Raw genomic sequence first — 22,711 nt, 5'->3', positions numbered from 1 at the left:
CTGGAAGCAGTGCAACAAGGGGGAAAGTAATCTAAAGAAGCTGAAAGACAATTTGGAATTATTTCATAAGAATTCATAGACAAAATATAATTATCAGTCTTTGATTGGATATTTTTAGGCCAGCAGGAAAGGTTTTGCAGACCCCATTGGACCACCAGAGAGGGGCAATGAAAAATCTTCACCTGCATATTCACCTACAAAGACTTGATTGATTGAAAAAAAAGTATGTCTGCATGTACAACCCCCATCCTCCATTTTTGGGCCAATTGTTTGAATTATTCAATGAAATACAGTAAAGTCTCGTTATATCGATATTCAAGGGAGTACGAAAAAATATCGATATAACCGGGACTATCGATATAACCGGGACTATCGATATATCCGACCCTGTTTACATGTAATTTTCTCAGTGCGTGCACAGAAATAGTATCGATATAACCGGGACTATCGATATAACAAGACTTTACTGTAATTGGAAAGTTTCCATCACCGACATCCAGTGAAGATTTTACCCAAATTTCACCAGTGCCGCAGTCGTTCTGTAGATGGAAATTTAGCCCACGGCTTGTTTAATAATTAGCGATCAGTCGAACTGAGACCGGTTTTGATCATTTGTTATGTTTTAATTACCGGTGCTAGCCAGGTTGCTAACAACAAGAAGTTGCGGCAACGAGGCTTTAAATGACGGCACTTTGGTTTTAGTTTCGCACATGAGTGTGGGGAAAAAAAAAAAAAAAATAAGGCACACGACAGTGTTTTATTTCTCCAGATTTATTTAAGCACTTTTCTTGTTTGCGGCTGCAACCTGTTGGGAAGAGAAACAAAGCGTCAGGCATCTTAAAACGACTTCGGCGGCGCTTGTGCGTGTTAAGAATGGCGTGTGCAAATGAAATTGCATCGACTTGCCTCAAAGGCTTTGTGCAACTGATCAAATGAAGCCTCTCGGCTCTTTTCTATTCTATTTGCGAGCATTCATCTCACTTGATGAGAGCAGCATTCCGATTGGGGGTCAGGGGGGGGGGGTTCAAAACAATACCACGGGACCTGGAGTAATTGGCGCTAAAACTAGCGTTTTTCTTTGTGCTGACACAAGAGTGAAAAGGCAATGCGCACTGGGAGGGCAGAGGATTTCGAGGTGGTGGTGTTGGGGTGAAGTCACAAGGGGCCCTCGCAACACGTTTCCTGCCAATTGTTGCGACGGGTGGGGGCGTGTGCAAGCGCGTGTGTGCTGCTCGTCTGTTTCCTGCTCATTAGCATGGGTAAACAAGGAGAAGGCGCCATACGGCCGTCTCGCCGACCATGAAACGCCACCCCCCTTCCACTAATGTTCTCTTTTTACCCTTGGGTTATTACAGCGACGCTTGATGTGATTGTGAGAGTGACTGTGGTTTGTGTGTGTCTTTGTGTGCCCTGTGATTGGCTGACAACCAATTCAGGGTGTCCCCCGCCTTGTGCCCGAAGACAGCTGGGAGTGGCTCCACCACCCCCCGCGACTCTAATGAGGAATAAGCGGTATGGAAAATGGATGGATGCATATGCTCTATAAAGATATGTACATGTACAACTGGAGAGAATAAAGACGCTCCCCAACTTACAAACGAGATACGGTCCGAACGGTCGTTCGCAAGTTGAATTTGTTCCTAAGTTGATTCAATGCTATATTTTGTATGGAATGTATGTTTGAAGCTTATATAAGTATATAAGGCTTATTGGTTTGTACTAAAAAAACATTTAATAAAATATATGCTCTATAAAGATATGTACATGTACAACTGAAGAAAATACTACAGATGTTACCACAAAAATGTTTGTATGTACCGCTGTTCGTAACTCGGATGTTCGTAAGTAGGGGAGGGTCTGTACTTGTCAAATTCGGAATGAGATTCATCAAATGCGGTCGTGGAAGAAACTTGAGTCCACCCGCCCCCTGACCACAGCGATTAAAAAAAAAAAAAACGGTCGCTCACCTGCCCGGCAATCCTATCCAGGTCTCGGGTTCCCTGGGAGGTTAGCCTGCGACCACTGAAGAAGCGTAAACAATAAATACAACTTAGAAAAAGAACGGGACATGGCTGAGCCTCAAAAAACGACATAAAAAACAAACACACAAAAAATGCCGAAATGCCAATCACAACAGCCGCGCTTACCCATTGGGGTCCTTCTCGATCATCTTCAGGAGCTCGAGCGCCTGTAGCACTTTGCGGGCCACGTTCTTGGATCCGACGCTGAAGTGGGCGGGGCACACGCCGTTCCTATTGCGCCCTCCGTAGATTCTGGTCATGGAGCCTACGCCGGCACCCCCGCGTAGGTACAGGTGGCGAACCGTGGAGGCTGCGCGAGCACAGTCAAGGAGATGACGTTACTTTAAGTAAGACCCCAAGAACTGATTTGTTACCCCAAAGGCCCAGAAGAGAAGCCAAAAACCATATTTGGCAGGCTGTCCATTGTCACGACACCGCTTTTATTAGTGGCGGCGATGCAGGCGACACGTACAGTGGAAATTAACTAATTCACTGCCGGACGATGTGTCCACTCCAGTGCCAGGGTTTTTGTCATTTTCAAACAAATTGCAGGACCCACAGAATATTGAGCGAGAGGACTACACAAACATTCGATGCAGCGTTAAGAAACCTTAGACTCTTTGTTCATCGGGAGAAAAAAAAGCGTTAATTCTTAAATTATATTGGTCTGGAGTTATCTGAGCTTGAAATGGGGATGGCTGTACAAAATACAATACATACATATTGATTTATAGAGTGCTTTAACAACAGCTTAAGATGCAACAAAGTGCTAAAACGGACAAAAGGCAAATGCTGCCCACTTGCGGAATGGAAAAATTTGCCAGAGGTCTGACCAGCACTTTATCGGCACCTCGCAAGAAAAAGCAAAACCGGAACAACTTTGGAAATGGCGCTCCGCGTCATATTTTTCAATTCCCGAATAAAGTAGGGAATGGCAACGAATTAGTTAATGGAAGGTTGATTGGCACGCGCACCATTCGGTTATTATTCGATCTCACCGCACCACGAGCCCAGTGAGCATGTGGTTCAAAGTCAGCAGCTTTCTAGGTGCCAAGGAAAGTTTTACGAACAGACACTCATGCGGAGGCGAGCTGGTCGTCTTTTATATCAGACGCGCCCTTTGCTAAAATGCTAGCATCCTAGCGTTTCACACTATTTTGTTGAATGTTTATCTAAATGCTAGGCAGTATAATGCTGATGTGGTCAAATCGTTTTCACTGCAAATTATTGTTTGACTATTTCGTTTTGTCATAGCTGATAAAATATGAAATGAATGCAACATTATTGTCCGTCCAAAACCTTGCCATTTTACCAAAAATCACTCAAACCAACTCAAGTCTGTTTGGTGAAAAATGTATAACAGTAATGTCTCATTATATCGATAGTACTGCTTATTACGATACTATTTCTATGAACGCAAGGAGAAAATTTACATGCCGCAGGATCGGATATATCGATAGTACGGTTATATTGATATTTTTTTCCGACTCCCGAGAATATCGATATAACTAGACTTTAATGTAGTTGTGGGCAATCTTTGCATTTTTTAGCTCTTCAGCGCCATAAAACGCCACCACTTGACTAAATGCATCCTACAACTACCATATTTCCCGGCGTATAAGGCGCACCAGAGTATAAGATGCACTTTTAATGAATGAAGAAAAGCTTTCAAAATATCAAAATATATAATGTTACCCAAATATACGCACTACTGCTTCTACAGCAGGAAATGGAGTAAGTGGCTGCTGACAGTAGTTGTGAGACCTGTTGTGGCTCACTATTACTTCACATATAAGGCGCACCTGTGTATAGGGCGCAGGGTCATTTTTTGAAGAAAATAAAGACTAGGCCTTATACGCCATAAAACACAGTAATTAAAAACACTGCATAAACAGCTCAACCGGACCGATATATGACGACAAAGGCGCGATGCCCTTCACGTACCGGCTCTGATGTAGAACCAGTTCTCATCGCAGGGGGCCAACTCCTTGTGTTTGCCCAGCTTGACAAGGTCCACCCAGTCGGGCACCTTCAGCTTTCCTGATCTAGTGAGAAAAAAAAAACACACTTAGCTTGAGCACAACAAATATCAAATTTAGCAGTACCTCAGTTCACAAACTAATTACACGACATGAAAGGCTTATGTACCCAAATTAAAACATTGTATCAAACTAACATGTATGATATCAAGAGCAAATGTTTGGATTGGATGTACCTCTATTCGCCTCGCAGTGGAGACATTTACATTTCACAGTTATGAAAGGAAGAGGAAAGAAAGAAGTAGACCCATGACAGAAATCACAAGTGTGTGTGTGTGTGTGTGTGTGTGTTGATAAAGTGACCTCCACAAACCTAATTAATATCAGCAATTTTTGTCCTAAAACCCATTTTGTTCCCCTGGACCATGACATATTCGCAGTAAAATGAACTTATCAATAAAAGTACTACAAAAAACACATTGGGTAGATAAGCTAGTGACCTATATTCCACCGCTATTGTTTCTGTCCAGGGAACCGAGCGCACTCTGTACTCGCAGTCGTATAGCAGTACAATTTTGTAATCGTTTTTCGAGGGATATGCAGCTTATGATGACGTATTACACGTTGCCCTCCATGCTGGTTCTTGAAATTTCCGAATAAGACAACGAGAAACGGGGGGGAAATTGATTGAACTTTACGCTCTTTTTGCTTACACTACAGTTTATAAATGTGAGTAAGTTGTATTTTCATAACTCAAGTGGTAGAACACATATTTTTCTCTATAACTGCCAAGTTTCAAGCAAAAAGAACCATTTGCATATATATTTCTAGAGCTTGCAATTGTCTCACCTTGTATTCAGTGACAGCCATTTTTGATTTTCGCCGAAAATCTGCCTGAATTTGATTGTTGATATTTGCTAATTTATATTTTGAATATTTTCTTGTTTTCTGTTCTTGTTTAGAATTTCAAAAGTTTTCCAATGGTACGTTACTCGTTAAGATCTGCCCCAAAAATATGAAAAAGTTAGTTACAAAAAAGTTATGATAGTTCAAACTGTAATAAAGAACTCGGTCACAGATTTTCATTGTCTTAACTGTGTAATTACAGGCAGAAAATCCCCTCACATTTCAAATTATTATAATATGTCACAGGACAAAAATCTATACATCATTTGAAAGCTATTTAAATGCACTTTAATGTAGTATTAGAAAATGTGTGGTGAATTATTGAAAATTTGTGTCACATCCCTGTTGCTTGGTAGACTGGTTGCTTACTTCTTTAGGAAGGCAGCCAGTGCAGTGACGAACTCCTGCTGGTTGACGTCTTTCACCGTGACACCAGGCATCTACACACACACACACACACACACACACACACACACCAAAAAACACATTATTTAGACTCTGGGATTGTTATGGAGTGTTGGGAAGCACGTTTTCTAAGTACGGCGATGATGAAGTTGTGCGGATAGTATCTATTAGCCACGTCTCACAACAACAAAGTGGATTTTAAACGTTTAACCGATTTTGATGTTCCCCTCTTACAATAATAGCTGCTTTTCCTTACGGCTTTTCCCTTCAATGCGTCCCCACAGCGAATCAGTGCAATAGCGACCGCAGAAATACCAACAGTAAATAGTGCTCCTTCGTATGTGAGCCGGCATTAGCTTAGCATGTAGCACGTCCTCGGTTAGCATGTCACGTCGCAATTTAATTCATGAAATGGCAGCAATAGCACAGACTCCGACAATGGTTCGCCACTATTTCTAGGTAACAATTTCAAGCGCTCACGGCAGACAAACTGTGTACCCGCAAGTCGATTTTGAAATGAAACGGAGACCAGCTAGCAGGCCACAACGAGGAGGCATGGGAGCAGCCATTTCTAGCACTGCGAAGCATATAGCATACGAAAGCTCCTAAACTCATTCAAGCTTACTGTTAACATAAATAGAAACTCACTTTTATATAAACACTTGTTAGCCCCCTGTTAGCGTTTACGTGGTTTAAAATGTGACTGAAATAAACGTAATAAAATGGGGGAAATCATGCAGCGCGCGTACCTTGCTTGTGGACAGCGAAGGGAAAGAGGGTCCAACGGGGTTTCCCTAGCGCGTTATCAGGGACATGTCTCGCCGAGTAACGCGAGATTATGACGACGTGGTGTTTTGGTCACAAGGAGAGAGGAAGATTGATAACTCGATACAAAACTTCTTAAATTACAGTGCGTAAATTTGATTGTGTGATATTGGGCTGATTTTTGATAAAATATAATAATAATAAATATATATACATCCATGAGAGAGGGAGGTTGATGATGCAAAATATTTCAAATCATGAAAGTACGTAAATGTTGTTGTGTGATCTTGGATGACATATTCGATCAAAAAAAGATTATAAGATATAATACTAAAAAATATGTAATAATAAAAATAATGCATTGGGATACATTTAGAAATCGTTCAGACTGTGCCACTCTCTCCCTGTCAACAAATTATTTTATTTAAAAATTGGTCACCACCGCTGCCTGGGGCTTTGCCCTTCAGCAATTCTAGTGGAAAATGATTTTGAAACAGTTTTCTCTGCTTGGGTGAATATTCGAAGCCAGGAAGCGTCAGCACTTGAGTTCACCCAAGGTAATCTCCATATATAAAAAATCACTCTAAAACTCCCCCTCGCATTTTTTTTTTTGTCCGCTGGCATTCGCTCTCAGTCGTTGTTTTGATGTTTTTTTTTTGTCTTTTTGTGTCATTGCATGTGATGTATTATTGAACGAGCAATCTAAGATCACACAGAATCCTGCGGATGGTGTGAAGCCAAAGCCGGGGTGGCCTATATATTCTTGAAATTCCATTCCGCGCATCATGCGTCTGTCTCACGCTCATTTGCAACACGGTCTTTTGATACTCTTCATCATCTTTATCAGTTCCAAGTCACGCACGCTTCCAAAAGCACTTTGCATGCTGATCTCAGTTAGCTTTGACAGTCCTTTGTGTGCCTGAGTGTCTCATTTACATATTTCCCCGGTTGGCAAGGGTGGCGGTGTTGCCCTTTGCACATCTTGGACAGAAAGGGCATCCATGATACAACATTTACACAATTGATATGTTTGCACAGACAGGGGAGAGAGATATGAGGCAGATGGGGGTTTATAAATCAGATTCAGTCAGTCGCACACTTTTAGAAGTCTGTGCTTGGGCCGGGGGGTATAAATGGAGCCATAAAAGGGACAGTGTCATTGTAGATTGAAGTCAACTGCTTGTTGCTGCTAACAGGTAACGTACGCTTACTTTATATTTATTTTATACATATATATACAGTGATACCACAGCTTATTAACTTAATTGGTTCCCAGAAAGTGTGTGTAAGGTGAAACGTGTGTCTTCCAAACATTAATTCCCATAGTAAACCATTAAAAATGAGTATCATCCGTTTCCAGGTCCCCATAAAACATAATTATCGACGAAATAAGCCTTAAAACTATACAAAATATATCTCATTTTATGTATAATAAATGTGCTATTGTATTACAATTAAAGAAATAAACTATACTGTATAATAAAGTTGTTTTATTTACCTTTGTGATGGTTGTTGATGTAGTTGCCTCTTGATGATGTCCAAGTGAAGTTGCGTGCTTTTTCGGCGATAATACCCTCACTCACACCGTCCCCTGTTAGCTGTTTTTCATTAATCCAAATCAACAGGAGTTTTTCAACCTCTTCTATTGCCTGAGACCGTTTTTTAGACAACGCCGAAACACCCATAGCCACACGTAGCAATGGTCAACTTAGCATACTGGTACTGGGACGCTAAGTCACACAAATGCACCCCTCGTTCGTGTTTTTCGATGATCTCCTTCTTCTGCTCGACCGTGTGGTTTGGTGTTCTTCCGCCGAAAACTAGTCCGTCAGCCGTTGTGGTGCTCCGTGCATTTCCCGAAAACTGGTTTGTATGCCAAGATTATATTCTTGCAAATTTAATACTCGTAAGGCGAAAAGTTTGTTAGCTAACGCGTTCGTAAGCTGAGGTATCACTGTAAATATACACGTCTAACGCGTGTGGCTGCCGCTGCTCACCCACAGAAAAAAACTTATCCTGTGACTGTAAAGTGACCTTGAGAATTTTGAAAGGCACTTATGAATGAAATCTATTATTATTATTATTATTATTATTATTAGTAGTAGTAGTAGTAGTAGTAGTAGTAGTAGTAGTAGTAGTAGTAGTAGTAGTAGTATAACAATACAATAGTAGTGTTAAACGCGTTAGCTTTATCGACCTTAGGTTAAGTTAGCGGTTAGCATAGTTTCTCAATCCGTACTCTTCCATCCTTTTGTGTGAAGGGTACCTGCCAGTATAGAAATGTAGTTTAGTCGCCACCTCTGAGTTTTCAAGACTTAGAAGCGACGCCGCGACATGTTTAGCCATAGCAGTAGCTAACCGAAACTCGTTCGTAGCTAGCTCTAATTAATAAAGAGCTGCTCGTGTCCGACTAATGCGTTGTTCCACTTTATCTCCTTAGCGTCTATAACTTAGCAGTTATCATAGCTCCTCTTCCATTATTTCGTGTGAAGGGTACTTGTCAGAAGAGAAATGTAGCTCAGTCGCCATCTCTGTGTTTAAGACCTACAAGCGACTCCACCATATGTTTAGCCATAGCCATAGCTAACCGAAGCTCATTGATAGCTAACTGTAATTAACGAAAGAGTTCACGAGCTACTCGTGTCCGCTAATGAATTGTTCCACTTTATCTCATGGGCGTAGCTTAGCAAAGCTTTTTTGGGGATTCTCAGCAGTTGAATCTCAGCTTCGCTCTTCAGTGTGTTTTGATAAGGCGCAAATGCTAACTGCACTGAAAAAGTGCTTATTTTGAACCGTGATACAGTTTCTCAGCTGGTTCTATGAGACAAACATATGTTACACAGTTTGACGAGCTAATTTCATCCAGGTAATTGTGGGGGGGAGTAAATAGCGACACCAAACATTGTCAAAAAAGGTCAAGTGTGAGAAAATGGACAGCTCAAATGTGTGTGTATGAGGTTCTTTCAGCATGTGTAGGAATTAGCTGCCAATCATCAAACAGCAGGCAGGGAGGGAGCGTGCGCTAGTGTTTGGAATGCTAATGCCGATGTCATTTGCATGATTGGGCTCGAGTCTATATTCAGAGTGTGCGATGGGAAAACCGAACAACAGTGGTCAAAAGATCGCAGCTGCCTGTTGTGCGTTTGCATGGCGATCACATTCTCAGCGGCTCGTTTCGGCGACCTTTTCTCTGGCCTCGTTTCCAGCTCTCTGCTCGACCCATCAAAAAATATATATATATATATATATATCCTCCCGCTCTCTACCAGTTTTCTGCCCCTGGACCATCCGTGTATCCTATTTTCTCCACACATCCGCATCGGCTAACTGCTGTTCTGTTTGTTTTTGCTACGCCGTCTGCTCTTTTATGTACATTAACGTGAAACCTCTGAAATGAAACAGATTTGTTTGTGGTGAGACGCAGTCTTTCTCATGGGGAAGGTATGGAAATGTGACTTGTTTTTCCAACACAACACCGTCAACTAAGCGAGCTGTTAATTAAATGTACTCTGCTGTATTATTAACTGTACTGGCTTTACATGAAGTAGATGTTGTCAATGGTAAGCCTGCAAGCAATACATTGAGAACGCAAGATGCAAGATTAGCATTTAGCATAAACGAAATAGCAAAACATGACGTGTGTCAGAATTTTTTTTTAGGAATGGTGTCATAAAAGCTGTCTTTAAAAATGGAATAATCAACCAAAGGCACCTTTTATAATAATAATAACAATAATAATAATAATAATAATAATAATAATAATAATAATAATACATTTAATTTATAAGCACCTTTCAAAATTCTCAAGGTCACTTTACAGTCACAGGATGTGCTTTTCTGTGGGTGAGCAGCGGCAGCCACACGCGCCAGAGTTCACTCAACCCGGAAGTAACTCGAATAGATAAAAATCTAGCTAGCTAATAGCTAGCTAGCTAGATAGTTAATCAATAGCTTGCTAGCTAGATAGCTTCTTCTGTTCCTTTTGGCTATTTTATTTTATATTATCCCAAATTATTTCCATGGGGTACGAGTCACTGACATAGTCCACAAATTCCACGACAGCGAAGAAGAAGCTATGTAGATAGGTAACCCAAGAACCCATGGCGGCCATGTTGGAGGGGGCGAATTCACATCAAAGGCAATTTTTTAATTTCTGATTTCAGTAGGGAATGGCTTGAAACGCAGACAATTCCATTCGAATCTAAGCCACTGATTTTGGGGTAACTCAAAATTTGAATGACAGCAACAAGATGTGGCGACTTGGTAAATTACATCCCATCAAAAAGCACTGAAGCTTTCACACGGAGGAATAATTCAGTTCCGAGGTTTGAATGAAAAGTGCCATAATGTAAAGTGTCCTTGACAGTTTTGAAAGGCGCTTATAAATGATATGTATTATTGTTATTATTACAATCGCTAAAATGTAAAAATACAGAATATTCAATCCGCAAATGTGTTTTCCACAGTGGCGGACCGTCAAAGCCTGCAAAGTCTTCTCTGCTGGCCTAAAAATATTGGATTCTCAGTCTGATGTTAATTTTATTTTGTCCATGAATTCTTCTGAAATAATTCCAAATTGGCTTTCAGCTTCCTTTCATTACTTTTAAGCCTTTTACACTGCTTCCAGATCTGTGTTTTCATATTTAAGCATTTAACCAATCACATTTCAGCCATCATTTGTTACCAGAGTCAAAAATCGACCTGGATGCCTTCACAATCAGTTCTGCAGACCCTGCAGAATAAAAATCAATGTCGATGAAACTGTTGCTTTAACCAATCATGGTTTGAGTTTTTACAAACTATGATTGGCTAGTCACTAGCCAATCATAGTATTCCTAGCCGCTATTGATAAGCGCATACTGACCAGAGCTAGCACCCTATCTGTCGCGAGCTGCATAAGCAATCATTTTTGGTGTTGATTTAAGAGGGGTTTTGCCAACCCACAATGGCTGAAGAAATGGATTTGGTTGGACATTTACTGTTAAAGCCATTTTCAAGACTAACATTTCAAGAAAAGATTGACCTCATTAAGAAAGGTTGGACAGCTCCGAAGATAACAAAAATAGCAAATAATATTGCAATTTTATGAGATTATCATTCTCAGTAAAAATTCGAACAGTTTAATGAGAGTATTTCTTAAGTTTCTTCAAGTCACAAGTTATTTCCTGGCTTTCCTCTAGTGGACGTGTAGTAAATCACACCACATTCGCGGCTGTGTTTTCATTCAGACATAGTACTACTGAAGGCCTAGGTTTGACATGCACGGACGGCCCACCGCTGATTTCACCCACATAAGAATCAATAAATCTTGACGTACCTTCTTGAAAAAATTTCTTTCTTTCATTCCAGCCATGGAATTCCTGTGGCTGTACTCCCTCTGCCAGTGTATGGTGTCGCTAGCCGTGATCGTGGTTAGCGTGAAGCTATGCATGGCGCTAGGCGGGAACCAAAGCGACAGACGCCAGCCCATGAGCGTGTCTAGCTGCCTTGGACTGTGTCTGGGCTGGGTGGGCGCCATCGGGGGTGCGCTGGAGATCCCCGTGATTGTCTTCCTCAACCTGAGAACGCCGCAGTGCTTGTACACTTGTATCACCTTAGTATGCTGCCCCCTGCTGGTGAGACAGTTTACGATGTGCCTGCTGCTTCTGCTCACGCTGGATCGCCACCTGCAGCATTGCCGGCCCAGCAGGTGAGTAATCAATTTATTCGCAAACACGTATTGTTAATGAAGTCATAAACGCCGGACATTACCGCCTTTGTCGCCGTGAAAATGCGTGGGAGGCCCGAGTCGACAAACACAACACTCTCTGCGGTAAACAGAGAAAATCAATATAAAACAAAAAATTATAAGAAAAGGTCGTAAATATGCCAGGATGACTCATAAGGGACGTCAAAACAGACGTCTTATCGCAACCGAGATGGTTTTTGTTCTAGACTTTGGTTGACTTGCTAGCTTGAAGACCTAAGGTTAAGGCATTAATGAATATAGACACTTCCCTACTTACGCACATTCGAGTTACGAACAACGGTGCATACGAACATTTTTGTAGTAACATATGTAGTATTCTCTCCAGTTGTACATATACATATCTTTATATAGCATATATTTTATTCAATGTTTATTTTTCAGTACGATCCAACACAGGTCACTTATATAAGCCTTAAAGGACAACAATGCCATTTTTTTGTTTCCTAACTGACATCAGAAAAACGTTTTATAGTATCTAAAATACCCAAAACACGTTGGCTGATATTTTTAGTCAAATGCAAAACACCAATAAAAATGACTTAAAGTGTCCCAAAACTACTTCAAAATGAACGCGGAAATGGCGAGTTTCAGAAGGTCCCGCCCCTTTGTTCGTGAAGTCATTCCAGGACGTCTTGCCTTGTTCTCGAATCAAAATAATGGCTTCAGATTTGGAGAAGATGCTTTCTTGTTACCCATCCAGTTATGAATATGATTCAAATAGTTCTGAAGAGGAAAGCATACATGTTTGCAATCGATGAAAGAAGTCCTTCCGTCTCATTTTGAGGCGTCTGGACTCCAATGTAGCTCCCCGAAAATGCACAAGATGGCGCCCAAGCTCTGTTGGAAATGGGCTGATTTGTCTGCTGGGAATTTGTGTCAACCAGTATCAAATAGTAGTCTTGGTGCAACACACAACGATTCACCGTCGTGTTATTAATGTGTTTTCCTTCTAATTTCGCCATCAACAGTCAGAGGCGTTCCAGACGAGACGTCATGTCAGGAATCGTCATCAAATCGAAAACAAGACTTGCTGAATATTCAGCACGAGTCTTAAAACGTAAAATATAACTATATGCGGTGGAATCTTTGTAAAATACGCTCAGTAGAAGTCATTTGAAGTGATTTTACAAATTATGGACACAACTTGTCCGGAGGCGTCGGTTGTCCTTTAAACATACTTATATAAGCCTTAAACATACATTCCATACAAAGTATAGCACTAAAGCAACTTAAGAACGAATTCAACTTACGAACAAATTCAGCTTTCGAACGAACAACCGTTCGCAACGTATCTCGTTCATAAATTGGGGAGCGTCTGTAGGTAGAAATGAGTTTGATTGACAGCTGATTTAAAAAATATACAATGATTATTATTTTTTTTGGGATTGCTGGTGGGTCAAATTGAATCAGGTCAGAGATGGAGGTGAAAGTAAACCATTCGCATACCCTCACAAGCGGTGGTAGCGCCCATCCCTGTTGTCTTTGGGAAGTAGGCAGGGGACACCTTGAACTGGTTGCCAGCCAATTGTTAACACATTCACTGCCATTTCGTAATTTATACAAGAATTGAAAATATGACGTGGAGCACAATTCCCGAATTTGTTCGGGTTTTGGTTTTTCTTGCGAAAGTGCTGATAAAGCGCTGGTTAGACCTCTAGCAATGTTCTACCCTTCCACGAGGAGGCGGTATGACCTAGGAATTAACTTTTTTATGATGAAATAATAGAGTCTAAGGTTCTAACTAAGTGTTGAATATTTATGTCGTGCTAAAATTTACTATTCTGTGGATCCTGCAATTTGAGTGAAAACAAAAACCCTGGCACTGGAGTGGAGACATTTTTTCACATCGTCTGGCAGTGAATGAGTTAAAAACAGTTCTTTTGGCATCTCCTTGAACATCGCTCTGTCTAGTGGATGCTTTGTCGATAGCGTCTTGTAATGCGGTGCGCCCAATGCATGAAATTCCGAAACAGGCCTTGATTCTTGACGTGTTGCGTCTACGCCAGGTACTCGAGTCTGGTAACCCGTCAGCGAACCTTATGCGTGGTCCTCCTATGCTGGATGGCTTCAGTCCTGACCTCATTCGGCCAGTTCATCATTTCCGACGTCCTCGACCGGTGGTCTCGGAAGAACCTCGATCAGAACACCGTCGACCTGTGGTTGGACGGCAACTGGAGCACCCCGTCGCCAAGTTTCACCCCTGTCCCCAAACACCCCTACGTGTTTATCGGGAAACACTTTCCGTACGGAGGCTTCCTATCCGAATTTTACATGGAGGACTTGCGTAATTTCACCTACGCCGAGCTTCACAGTAGCCATTGGGGTATTTGCGCACCGGAAGCCATCCTGAGCCCGCGGTTCTTGGTCTATGTCTACGGAACGGCGGTGTTTACGCTCCCTTTGCTTTTCTTGGTCTTTCTATACCTCGATCTCCACCGCAATAACGCCAAACAGATTAGTCAGTTGGATTCCCCTCTGAGTTTCCGTTGGCTGGCTGCGTCCATCTCCTTCTTAGTTCTGCTCTGCTTGCCGCTGCAAATCATCCACGCCGTCTTGCTTTTCACCCCGAGCGCTAACCTCCCCTCCTGGGTTCACGCCATGGCCGTGTTCTTTTTCCAGCTCTACGGTCTCGTGCCTCAGGTTCTTTTTACTCCTCCAGGGAAACAAGAGAGGGACGAAAGGGCGGCTTTCGCGCTCTCTGCTTTTCCGCCGGGGCTGGCGGTTCCTAAGAGCTTGTGTGAAGCGACGCACGTTCCTACCTGGGTCTCAGCCAAAAATTCCTTGAAAGTAAAAGTGTGCCCTGAGGTTTGAAATGGAGAGGTTCCTCTGCCCTGATGAAGATAGCGATTTTTCAAAATCTACTTAGCTGCACCGATTATAAAATTGCATCGCTAGTTTTCAGGCCTATTTGTTATCCAATCAATGTGGATGAGCAACTCTGTCCTGCTTGCATCAGAAATGGACCCCACACCTTCCGCTGTCCCTGTCTCATAATAAAAGTGAAAGAGTCCTCCTCATCATTCTCTCTGAAGCCCGCTAACTCGTAAACAGGAAGACGGATACAACAGTTTTGAGAGAACTTTTTTTGCAAACACCGCTGCAAAAATTTGTTAGACAGCATTATTATTATTATTATTATTATTATTGGATTGGATATGCCTTTATCAGTCTCACAGTGGAGAAATTTACATTTCACAGCAGCAAAGAGAGTTATTATTGTTATTATTATTAACATTATTATATATTTAATTAATTTATTAATTATTATGATATATTATTACTGTATGATATTATTATTATATTTTATTTTATCGTATTTTATCGTATTTTATTTTATTTTCATTTTGTTGTTATTTTAATTTTTTTTATCTTCTTTTATTTCATTTTAATTGTGTTTCCATTTTATGTTTCATTTTATTAAATGAAATTATTAAATCAAATTATTAAATTAAATCAATTTATGAAATGTAAATTTCTCCACTGTGAGACTAATAAAGGCAAATCCAATCCAATCCAATTATTATTATTACCATCATTACTATTCTTATTATAATGGTTATTATATCTTTCATTAATTAATTATGATTACATATTATTATTATTATTTAATTTTTTTCTATTTTATTCATATTTTGTTTTAATTGTTTCAAATTACATAAAATGTAATTTAATTTTTATCTTATTTAATTTAATTGTTTTTTCTATTTTATTTTCAGTTTGTTATTTTATTTTAGTTTTATTTTGATCTTATTTGATTTTATTTTTATTGTATTTATATTTTATTTTTCATATCATGATTATATCATCATTATATTACTATTCTTCTTATTACGATTATTATATCTTTCATTAATTAATTATGAATACATATTATTATTATTTTATTTTATACTATTTTATTCATATTATGTTTTTATTAATTGTTTAAATGTAATTTAATTTAATTTTATCTTATTTATTTTTATTTTTATTGTATTTCTATTTTATTTTTCATTTTATTATTATTATTATTATTATTATTATTATTATTATTAATTATATTTGTTACACAATATCTTTAAGAATCTTGAGAGCGTACTGTTATGTGCTCCCTCTTTCAAGCTCCAGTTAATAGCCAGTGAGCAGCATTGTTTTGGACCAATTGGAGACGCTCGAAGAGTTAAAGTTCTCCACCCGAGTATGGATTCCAGTTTCAAAATGCCGTTGAAGGAGATACAAACAAATGCTAATGAAAAAAATTTACGATTATTCCCTTTTCATTTTTTCCCCCATTTGACTTGCTAACGCAATAATCAGACAGTAGCTCGCTAACTACAAAATATAGCATTTTTCTTTTTGGCAAGTTACCATAAAAACAACCCCCCCATCTCAAGAATGTAAATGGTACAATCCGGTATGTCAATTGCTCATGTTAGCAACAGCTTGCTAACTAGCAAACAGATTGGCAAACCACCCACTATTTTTCTGTAATTCAAAACGTTTTATTTAATTTTAGAGGGGTTGGGAGGACCGGGAACGAGCATATTTTCCAGTTTTGACCTCGCATCAAACATTTATCTGTAATCAAGCACGACCCTGCGTGCGTTGCTAGCAGCGACGTTAACGCAGAAGGCTGGCAAAAAAATAAACAAAGCAAATTGTGCTATTAGTTCCTGTGTTGTTTTTTTTTCTTGAACTAATCATTAACCTCACGCACCGACGCTCAGAGTAGCTAGCAACTGAAAAGGCCACTTCATTATCGTCACCCTCGCCAAATGTCAGCCGCAAAATTAATCCGCCCGATGATGACAGCAATCCTGATCACACACACACACGTCATTTTTTTCTCTCTCTCTCTCTCTTTCCCTAAGCGTAGCAAATTTCAAGTTTGTGTCAAGACAGCCACCCCGTAATAAAAACATGAGTGACAGTGTTTAATTAAACATTGTCTAATAACGCGACGGTCCAGAGAGGATGTCGCATTATAAAAGATGGGGGGGGGGTGTAATTAACCTGTTTATGACACCATCTTCATGGTTGTTTTGATTACATTTGTAAATACAACATTGATCTTTTTTTTTCTTTCTTTCCCGAAAAAAAAAAACCAGACGAGCTCAATCTAATTGGATTGTTCATCTCGAAGCGTTCTTGATGTACGGGGAAAAAAAGATCAAAAGAATATTTATTATTCTCGTGGTGAATTGTATTACATTGCTTGTGATGTTTTTTTTTTCCTTTCTCAGCTTGTATCACGTTTTTCTTTTATCTTGATATTATTAAATAATAGTATTTTTCGGGGTGTTTTCGAATTGTGCGTTGATATCTACGGCTGATCGTATTCGACGCACATCCGTGATGAACTGAAAATATCATTTTTGTTGTGTGTTTTTTTTTTTTTCATATGACCACCCGACACCCCCCCAATTGGTCCAGGCAACTTTTTAAAGGACAACCGACGTCACTTTTTTGTTTGTTCAACTGACATCAGAAAAAGGTTTGATAGCATCTAAAATAGCCAAAACACGCAGTATGATATTTTTAGTCAAATGCAAAACACAAATAAAAATGACTTAAGGTGTCCAAAAAAATTGAGCTGCGAATTGGGCATTTTCAGAGAGTCCCGCCCCCAGTTCGTGACGTCACGCCAAGACGTCTTGCATTGCTGCAGAATCAAAACAATGGCTTCAGATTCGGACAATATGCTTTCTTCCTACACATCCAGTTATGAATAGGATTCAAATAGTTCCGAAGAGGAAAGAATACATGTTGCAATTGATTAAAGAAGTCCTGCCGTGTCATTTTGGGGCATCTGGACTCCAATGTAGCGTCCCAGAAAAGAGGCAGAAAATGGCGACCAAGCTAGGAATTAATCAACCCGTTTCCACAGGCTGATAAATTCCTTATGTGGAGCTTGGTCGCCCTCTTCTTCCTCTTTTTGGTGCAACATGACGTTTTCAGACCAAACAAGTACAGCAAAATGCATTGACGTGACTGCTACAATGTGTCCTTTTTTTCGGTCAGGGACGTTCCTTCAGTGACGTCACGTACGGACTCGTCACCAACTCAAAAACAAGACTTCCGGAATATTCAGCACGAGTCTTAAAACGTAAGATATAGCTATACGCGGTGGAATCCTTTTAAAATACGCTCCATCGAAGCCATTTGAAGCCATTTTACAAATTATGGACACAACTTGTCTGGAGACGTCGTTTGTCCTTTAAGCTCCCATGTCGGATCTCATTCGGTCCGGTAGAAGTATAAGATAAATTCCCGTCGACTTTTTTTTAAACAACTAAATCCGCACACGTCGGAAAAAGGGTGAAAAAAAAAATCAATTGTTCCGTCAGTTTTAAAAGCTTCTTAGCTTGCTCGATTATGCCTGCGCACACTCGCGTCGATGACACTCCAAGCGCCTCGTGGTCACACCCATAAATCAGTCAGTGGCCGATTTTCCCGCGGCGACCTATTCCGATGAGCGGTGAAGGTACAAAACGATAATGTAACGACGGATGGCGCGCCGTGTTTACCGCCAGTCATATAAATGAACTGCGACGGTCGTAAACGAGGAACCTCCTGAGAGTGCGGCGATGGGGGGTCGGGGGGTGTAGGGAACAGTGTAACAATTGCTCACGAGAGCGAATGAGGCGTTCATCGAGTTGACATTGTCATTATCGGGTCGCGTTATGCCCTCGTTCACCGAATGCCATCAACTCATGGAGGAATACGTGTTATTATTATGATTATTATTTTTTTGTCGGGAACGCTGGTGTCCATCGATTTGATTCGCCGACGGGGATGCCGCTCGCCGCCATTCGATGGTGTCGGAAAAAAGCTTGACGGCTATAATAATAATAATAATAATAATAATAATAATAATAATAATAATAATAATAATAATAATAATAATAATAATACATTTAATTTCTAAGCACCTTTCAAAACTCTCAAGGTCACTTTACAGTCACAGGATATTTTTTGACTGTAAAAGGTCCTTGAGAGTTTTGAAAGGCGTGTATAAATGAAATGTATTACAGTAAAGTCTCGTTATATCGATATTCAAGGGAGTCTGAAAAAATATCGATATAACCGGGACTATCGATATATCCGACCCTGTTTGCATGTAATTTTCTCCGTGCGTGCATAGAAATAGTATCGATATAACCGGGACTATCGATATATCCGATATCGATATAACGAGACTTTACTGTATTATTATTACTGTATCTATTAGCTAGCTAGCTAGCTTTCTATCTATTTGAGTTACTTCCAGGTTGAGTGCACGCTGGCACGTGTGGCTGCCGCTGCTCACCCGCAGAAAAATATCCTGTGATTGTAAAGTGTCCTTAAGAGTTTTGAAAGGCGCTTACAAATGAAATGTGTTATTATTATTATTATTATTATTATTATTATTATTATTATAGGCAAATGCTGGCCCATCGTGGCAAGGGAAAAACATTGTTAGAGGTCTGACCAGCACTTTATTGGCCCTCCACGTCCTATTTTCAATTCCCGAATAAATTCGGGAATGGCAGTAATTGAGTTAATATACGAAGTCCAATTTTCGGCTTTTGATTCGACATACATCTTGCCAGTTCTGACAGGATTGGCAAAAACAAAAAAAACCCATCAGAATAAAACGCAGACATGCCCGGCGGCCATGTCAAATACGGCCGCCGGCGTACGTAAGTCCATTACAGTGATACCTTGGCTTACAAACTTAATTGGTTCCCAGACCGAGTCTGGAGGGCGAAAAGTGTGTATCCCAAACATTAATTTCCCATGGGAAACCATTAAAATGAGAATAATCCGTTGTCAGCCCCCATAAAACATAATTTTAGATTTTCAGATTTTGTAAACCTTAAAAATACACAAAATATAGCTTATTTTATGTGTAATAAATGTGCTACGGTATTATAATTAAATAATAAACTGTACTATATAATAAAGGTGTTTTATTTACCTTTGTGATGGTCGTTGATGGCTTGATGGAATGGAGTGTCCGGTTTCATCAGCATTAAACACTTGAGGAGGAACATAGGCTTCTTTCACCATCTTGAGGAATGATCCCTTGTCGGTGCTTTCTCTGCGATAATTTTATCTAGTTCCTCATCAATCGTGTTCTGTTTAGCTGGGTTGATAGCTTTTTGCACCAATGTACAGATGGCTTGTGCGGGTTATTTGTGGAGCCTGATTGTTGGGATATTTTAACCTTGCAGTCTATACTCTGCCTTTGAACTACCAAAGTTGAAATGAGTCCAAATGTCACTGTTTCCTATCCATTTTCTCACTGTCTCTCTCTGTCGTCTGCCTGTCACTTTAATGTTTAAACTACCTCACCTCACTCTTGCGTTCTTGACCAATCACGTGGCTTTAACTGTAGACTGGGGGCGGGGAATAGAGGACAAAAAAAATGTCGGCAGCCATTTTCTGTCAGGAGAACGGGCTCGTTTGCAAAACGACACATCACTCGTTGTGGCAGCTCCATGTGTATTGCGAAAAATAGTTCGTATGCCAAGGTAAAATTGTCATAAATTTAACGTTCGTAAGCCGAAAAGTTCGTAAGCCAAGGGGTTCGTAAACCGAGGTATCACTGTACTTCTATTGCCGCTTGACAATCATTCTTTATGGGTCGCCTTGGCGACCTCCGTTGAGAGCTTTTCGACAGAATCGGCTAGCGATTAGACGCGACGTTACCGGCACACGTGATTGGTGTTCCTGCGTCTTCTTTTCTCGGATTGATGATTCATGTGCGGGCGCCGCGCTTCCACCTCGCTTTGTGTACGCGTTGACGCTCGAATCGCCTTTCGCGTCTTTATCTTTTCACCATTCCTCATTGATTTCATCACACGCACCGTCGTCCTCGCTTTCTTTTTCTCGGCGTGGAAAAACAGCACCTGCTCATTCCAAGCTACAAAAAAAAAAAAAAAAACACGTCAAGGTTACTTTGGGAGTTTTCTTTTTTTTAATTTTAATTTTCTCGTGCTTTGTACTTTTTTTCCCCGATAAAGAAATAGTTAAATAGTTAGCTATATATCAACAATGACACACGGACATGGAAATAAACAGTGAAAGGGAAAGAGAGGCAATGACAGGGCACAGGAGATTGACAGAGAGAGAGAGAGACAAAAGAGGAGAAGAAACGTTGACAAGAAGTTTCGCGAATTGAAAGAAGACAACTACGAAAAAATTCAAAACAAAGCATGAGAAGTGTACATTTCTTGTAACATTTACAATTGTCATAATAACAACGTCAATAATAATTATTATAATTATAATAAAAACAGGAACAGGAACAACAATCATATTTTTTTCACCAAAAATAATAAAAGTAAGTCAGTTGGTTTCTACGTGGGATTATTAGGGCCGCACTGAAATGTGAAAAATATCATGGGGGTGGGCAAAAAAAAAAATAGTCATACAAATAAAAAAAAATCCAGAAAATAAAGCTGAAATTCTGACAATAATGTTTGTCAGAAAAATGAATTGTATCAGAATAAAGTTTGGAAAAAATACAATTGCGTATTTTTTTTGTAAATAAAAAAAAGTCATCTCATCACAATTTGTCATTTTTACAAGTGATTAAATTAAGGTTGAGATCAAATAAATAAAAAGTATTTTCAGGAAATGTTTATGCCATCATAAAATATGTATACTGTATATATATAAATTAAATGTGTGCAAATAATGAAACTTTCCCCATTATATATATATATATATATATATACAGTAAAGTCTCGATATAACGAGACTTTACTGTATATATATATATATATATATATACAGTAAAGTCAATCTATATATATATATATATATATATATATATATATATAGACTGTATACAGGTATATATATATTGACTGTATACAGGTATATATATTGCTCTCTCTCTCTCTCTCTCTCTCTCTCTCTCTCTCTCTCTCTCTCTCTCTCTCTCTCTCTCTCTCTCTCTCTCTATATATATATATATATATATATATATATATATATATATATAGACTATATACAGGTATATATATTTCTCTCTCTCTCTCTCTCTCTCTCTCTCTCTCTCTCTCTCTCTCTCTCTCTCTCTCTCTCTCTCTCTCTCTATATATATATATATATATATATATATATATATATATATATATATACTGTATACAGGTATATATATTTCTCTCGCTCTCTCTCTCTCTCTCTCTCTCTCTCTCTCTCTCTCTCTCTCTCTCTCTCTCTCTCTCTCTCTCTCTCTCTCTCTCTCTCTATATATATATATATATATATATATATATATATATATATATACATACACAGTCTATATATATTTTTCATCGAGAGAGAGAGAGAGAGAAATATAAATACATGTATACAGTTTAAAAAAAAATGACATTTCACAGCAGCAAAGTTATGAAAGGAAGAGGAAAGGAAAGAAATAAGCAGAAAAACAAGGCAGCAACTCTCCCGGCGCCATTTTGACGTCACAAGTATACTGTATATACATGAAGTTTCAATATTTGCACAAATTACATTTTTATGAGATGGCAAACAAAACGTTTTCACAATAAGGGTGTTTTTTTTCCCCCAACCAAAAAAAAAAAGAAATCCCAAACAAAGCCAAATGCAACAGGCCAGTCTTAAGATCATCAGTCTCAATATTTCTTGAATAATTTGCTATACAGTACAATTTGTTTTACTGCATCCTTCAAAAACAACTACAAGTTTCTCCAAAAATGGTGACATTTTTTTTTTTTTTACGAGCAACATTATGACTGAATTATTGTTTTTCATTTCAGCGGGGCCCTAATATGCCTTTGTAGCTTTCTGATAAAGACATTTTTTTTTCATTTTATTTTATTGTATTTTTTTATTTGAAAGATCACTGGACAGTAGTTTGTTTGGCTTCGCGCCTCTATCGGCTAATATTCAGT

The 22,711-nt window shown here is 39.3% G+C and overlaps 2 protein-coding genes across 3 annotated transcripts; one reads left to right on the top strand and one right to left on the bottom strand.

Moving 5' to 3' along the window:
- Positions 1 to 755: 755 nt before the first annotated feature.
- Positions 756 to 6,134, bottom strand: rps19 (ribosomal protein S19). The gene is made up of 6 exons (XM_088998363.1): positions 6,061 to 6,134; positions 5,276 to 5,346; positions 3,966 to 4,066; positions 2,148 to 2,331; positions 1,968 to 2,022; positions 756 to 805 (listed from the first exon to the last, which is right to left on the bottom strand). The coding sequence occupies exons 2-6, from the start codon at positions 5,344 to 5,346 to the stop codon at positions 776 to 778; spliced, it is 441 nt and encodes a 146-aa protein (XP_088854489.1). The 5' UTR covers positions 6,061 to 6,134; the 3' UTR covers positions 756 to 775.
- A 435-nt stretch (positions 6,135 to 6,569) lies between these two features.
- On the top strand, positions 6,570 to 15,008 carry LOC148897058 (adenosine receptor A1). 2 transcript variants are annotated; one of them, XM_088999022.1, is made up of 3 exons: positions 6,570 to 6,633; positions 11,426 to 11,765; positions 13,832 to 15,008. In XM_088999022.1, exons 2-3 carry the CDS (start codon positions 11,428 to 11,430, stop codon positions 14,634 to 14,636), a joined length of 1,143 nt encoding a protein of 380 aa, XP_088855148.1. In that variant the 5' UTR covers positions 6,570 to 6,633; positions 11,426 to 11,427; the 3' UTR covers positions 14,637 to 15,008. The 2 variants fall into 2 exon arrangements, with proteins under 2 accessions (XP_088855148.1, XP_088855146.1); XM_088999020.1 differs by lacking the exon at positions 6,570 to 6,633 and adding an exon at positions 6,833 to 7,272.
- The last annotated feature ends 7,703 nt before the right edge of the window (positions 15,009 to 22,711 follow it).

Source organism: Hippocampus bargibanti, linkage group LG06 (assembly GCF_051943395.1).
Source record: "Hippocampus bargibanti isolate YZ-2025 linkage group LG06, ASM5194339v1, whole genome shotgun sequence".
In the NCBI taxonomy this organism is placed as follows: domain Eukaryota; kingdom Metazoa; phylum Chordata; class Actinopteri; order Syngnathiformes; family Syngnathidae; genus Hippocampus; species Hippocampus bargibanti.
This window is presented reverse-complemented; position numbering and strand designations above follow the sequence as displayed.

What these genes read in the sequence shown, in the direction of transcription:
- LOC148897058 (XM_088999022.1), top strand. Translation starts at nt 11,428, where the DNA reads ATGGAATTCCTGTGGCTGTACTCCCTCTGCCAGTGTATGGTGTCGCTA. An exon ending in CAGCATTGCCGGCCCAGCAG is followed by an intron (nt 11,766 to 13,831) that starts GTGAGTAATCAA and finishes CGTCTACGCCAG; the next exon opens with GTACTCGAGTCTGGTAACCC.
- rps19 (XM_088998363.1), bottom strand. Translation starts at nt 5,346, where the DNA reads ATGCCTGGTGTCACGGTGAAAGACGTCAACCAGCAGGAGTTCGTCACT. An exon ending in CTGGTTCTACATCAGAGCCG is followed by an intron (nt 2,332 to 3,965) that starts GTACGTGAAGGG and finishes GTGCTCGCGCAG; the next exon opens with CCTCCACGGTTCGCCACCTG. An exon ending in TGGATAGGATTGCCGGGCAG is followed by an intron (nt 806 to 1,967) that starts GTGAGCGACCGT and finishes TCTTCCCAACAG; the next exon opens with GTTGCAGCCGCAAACAAGAA.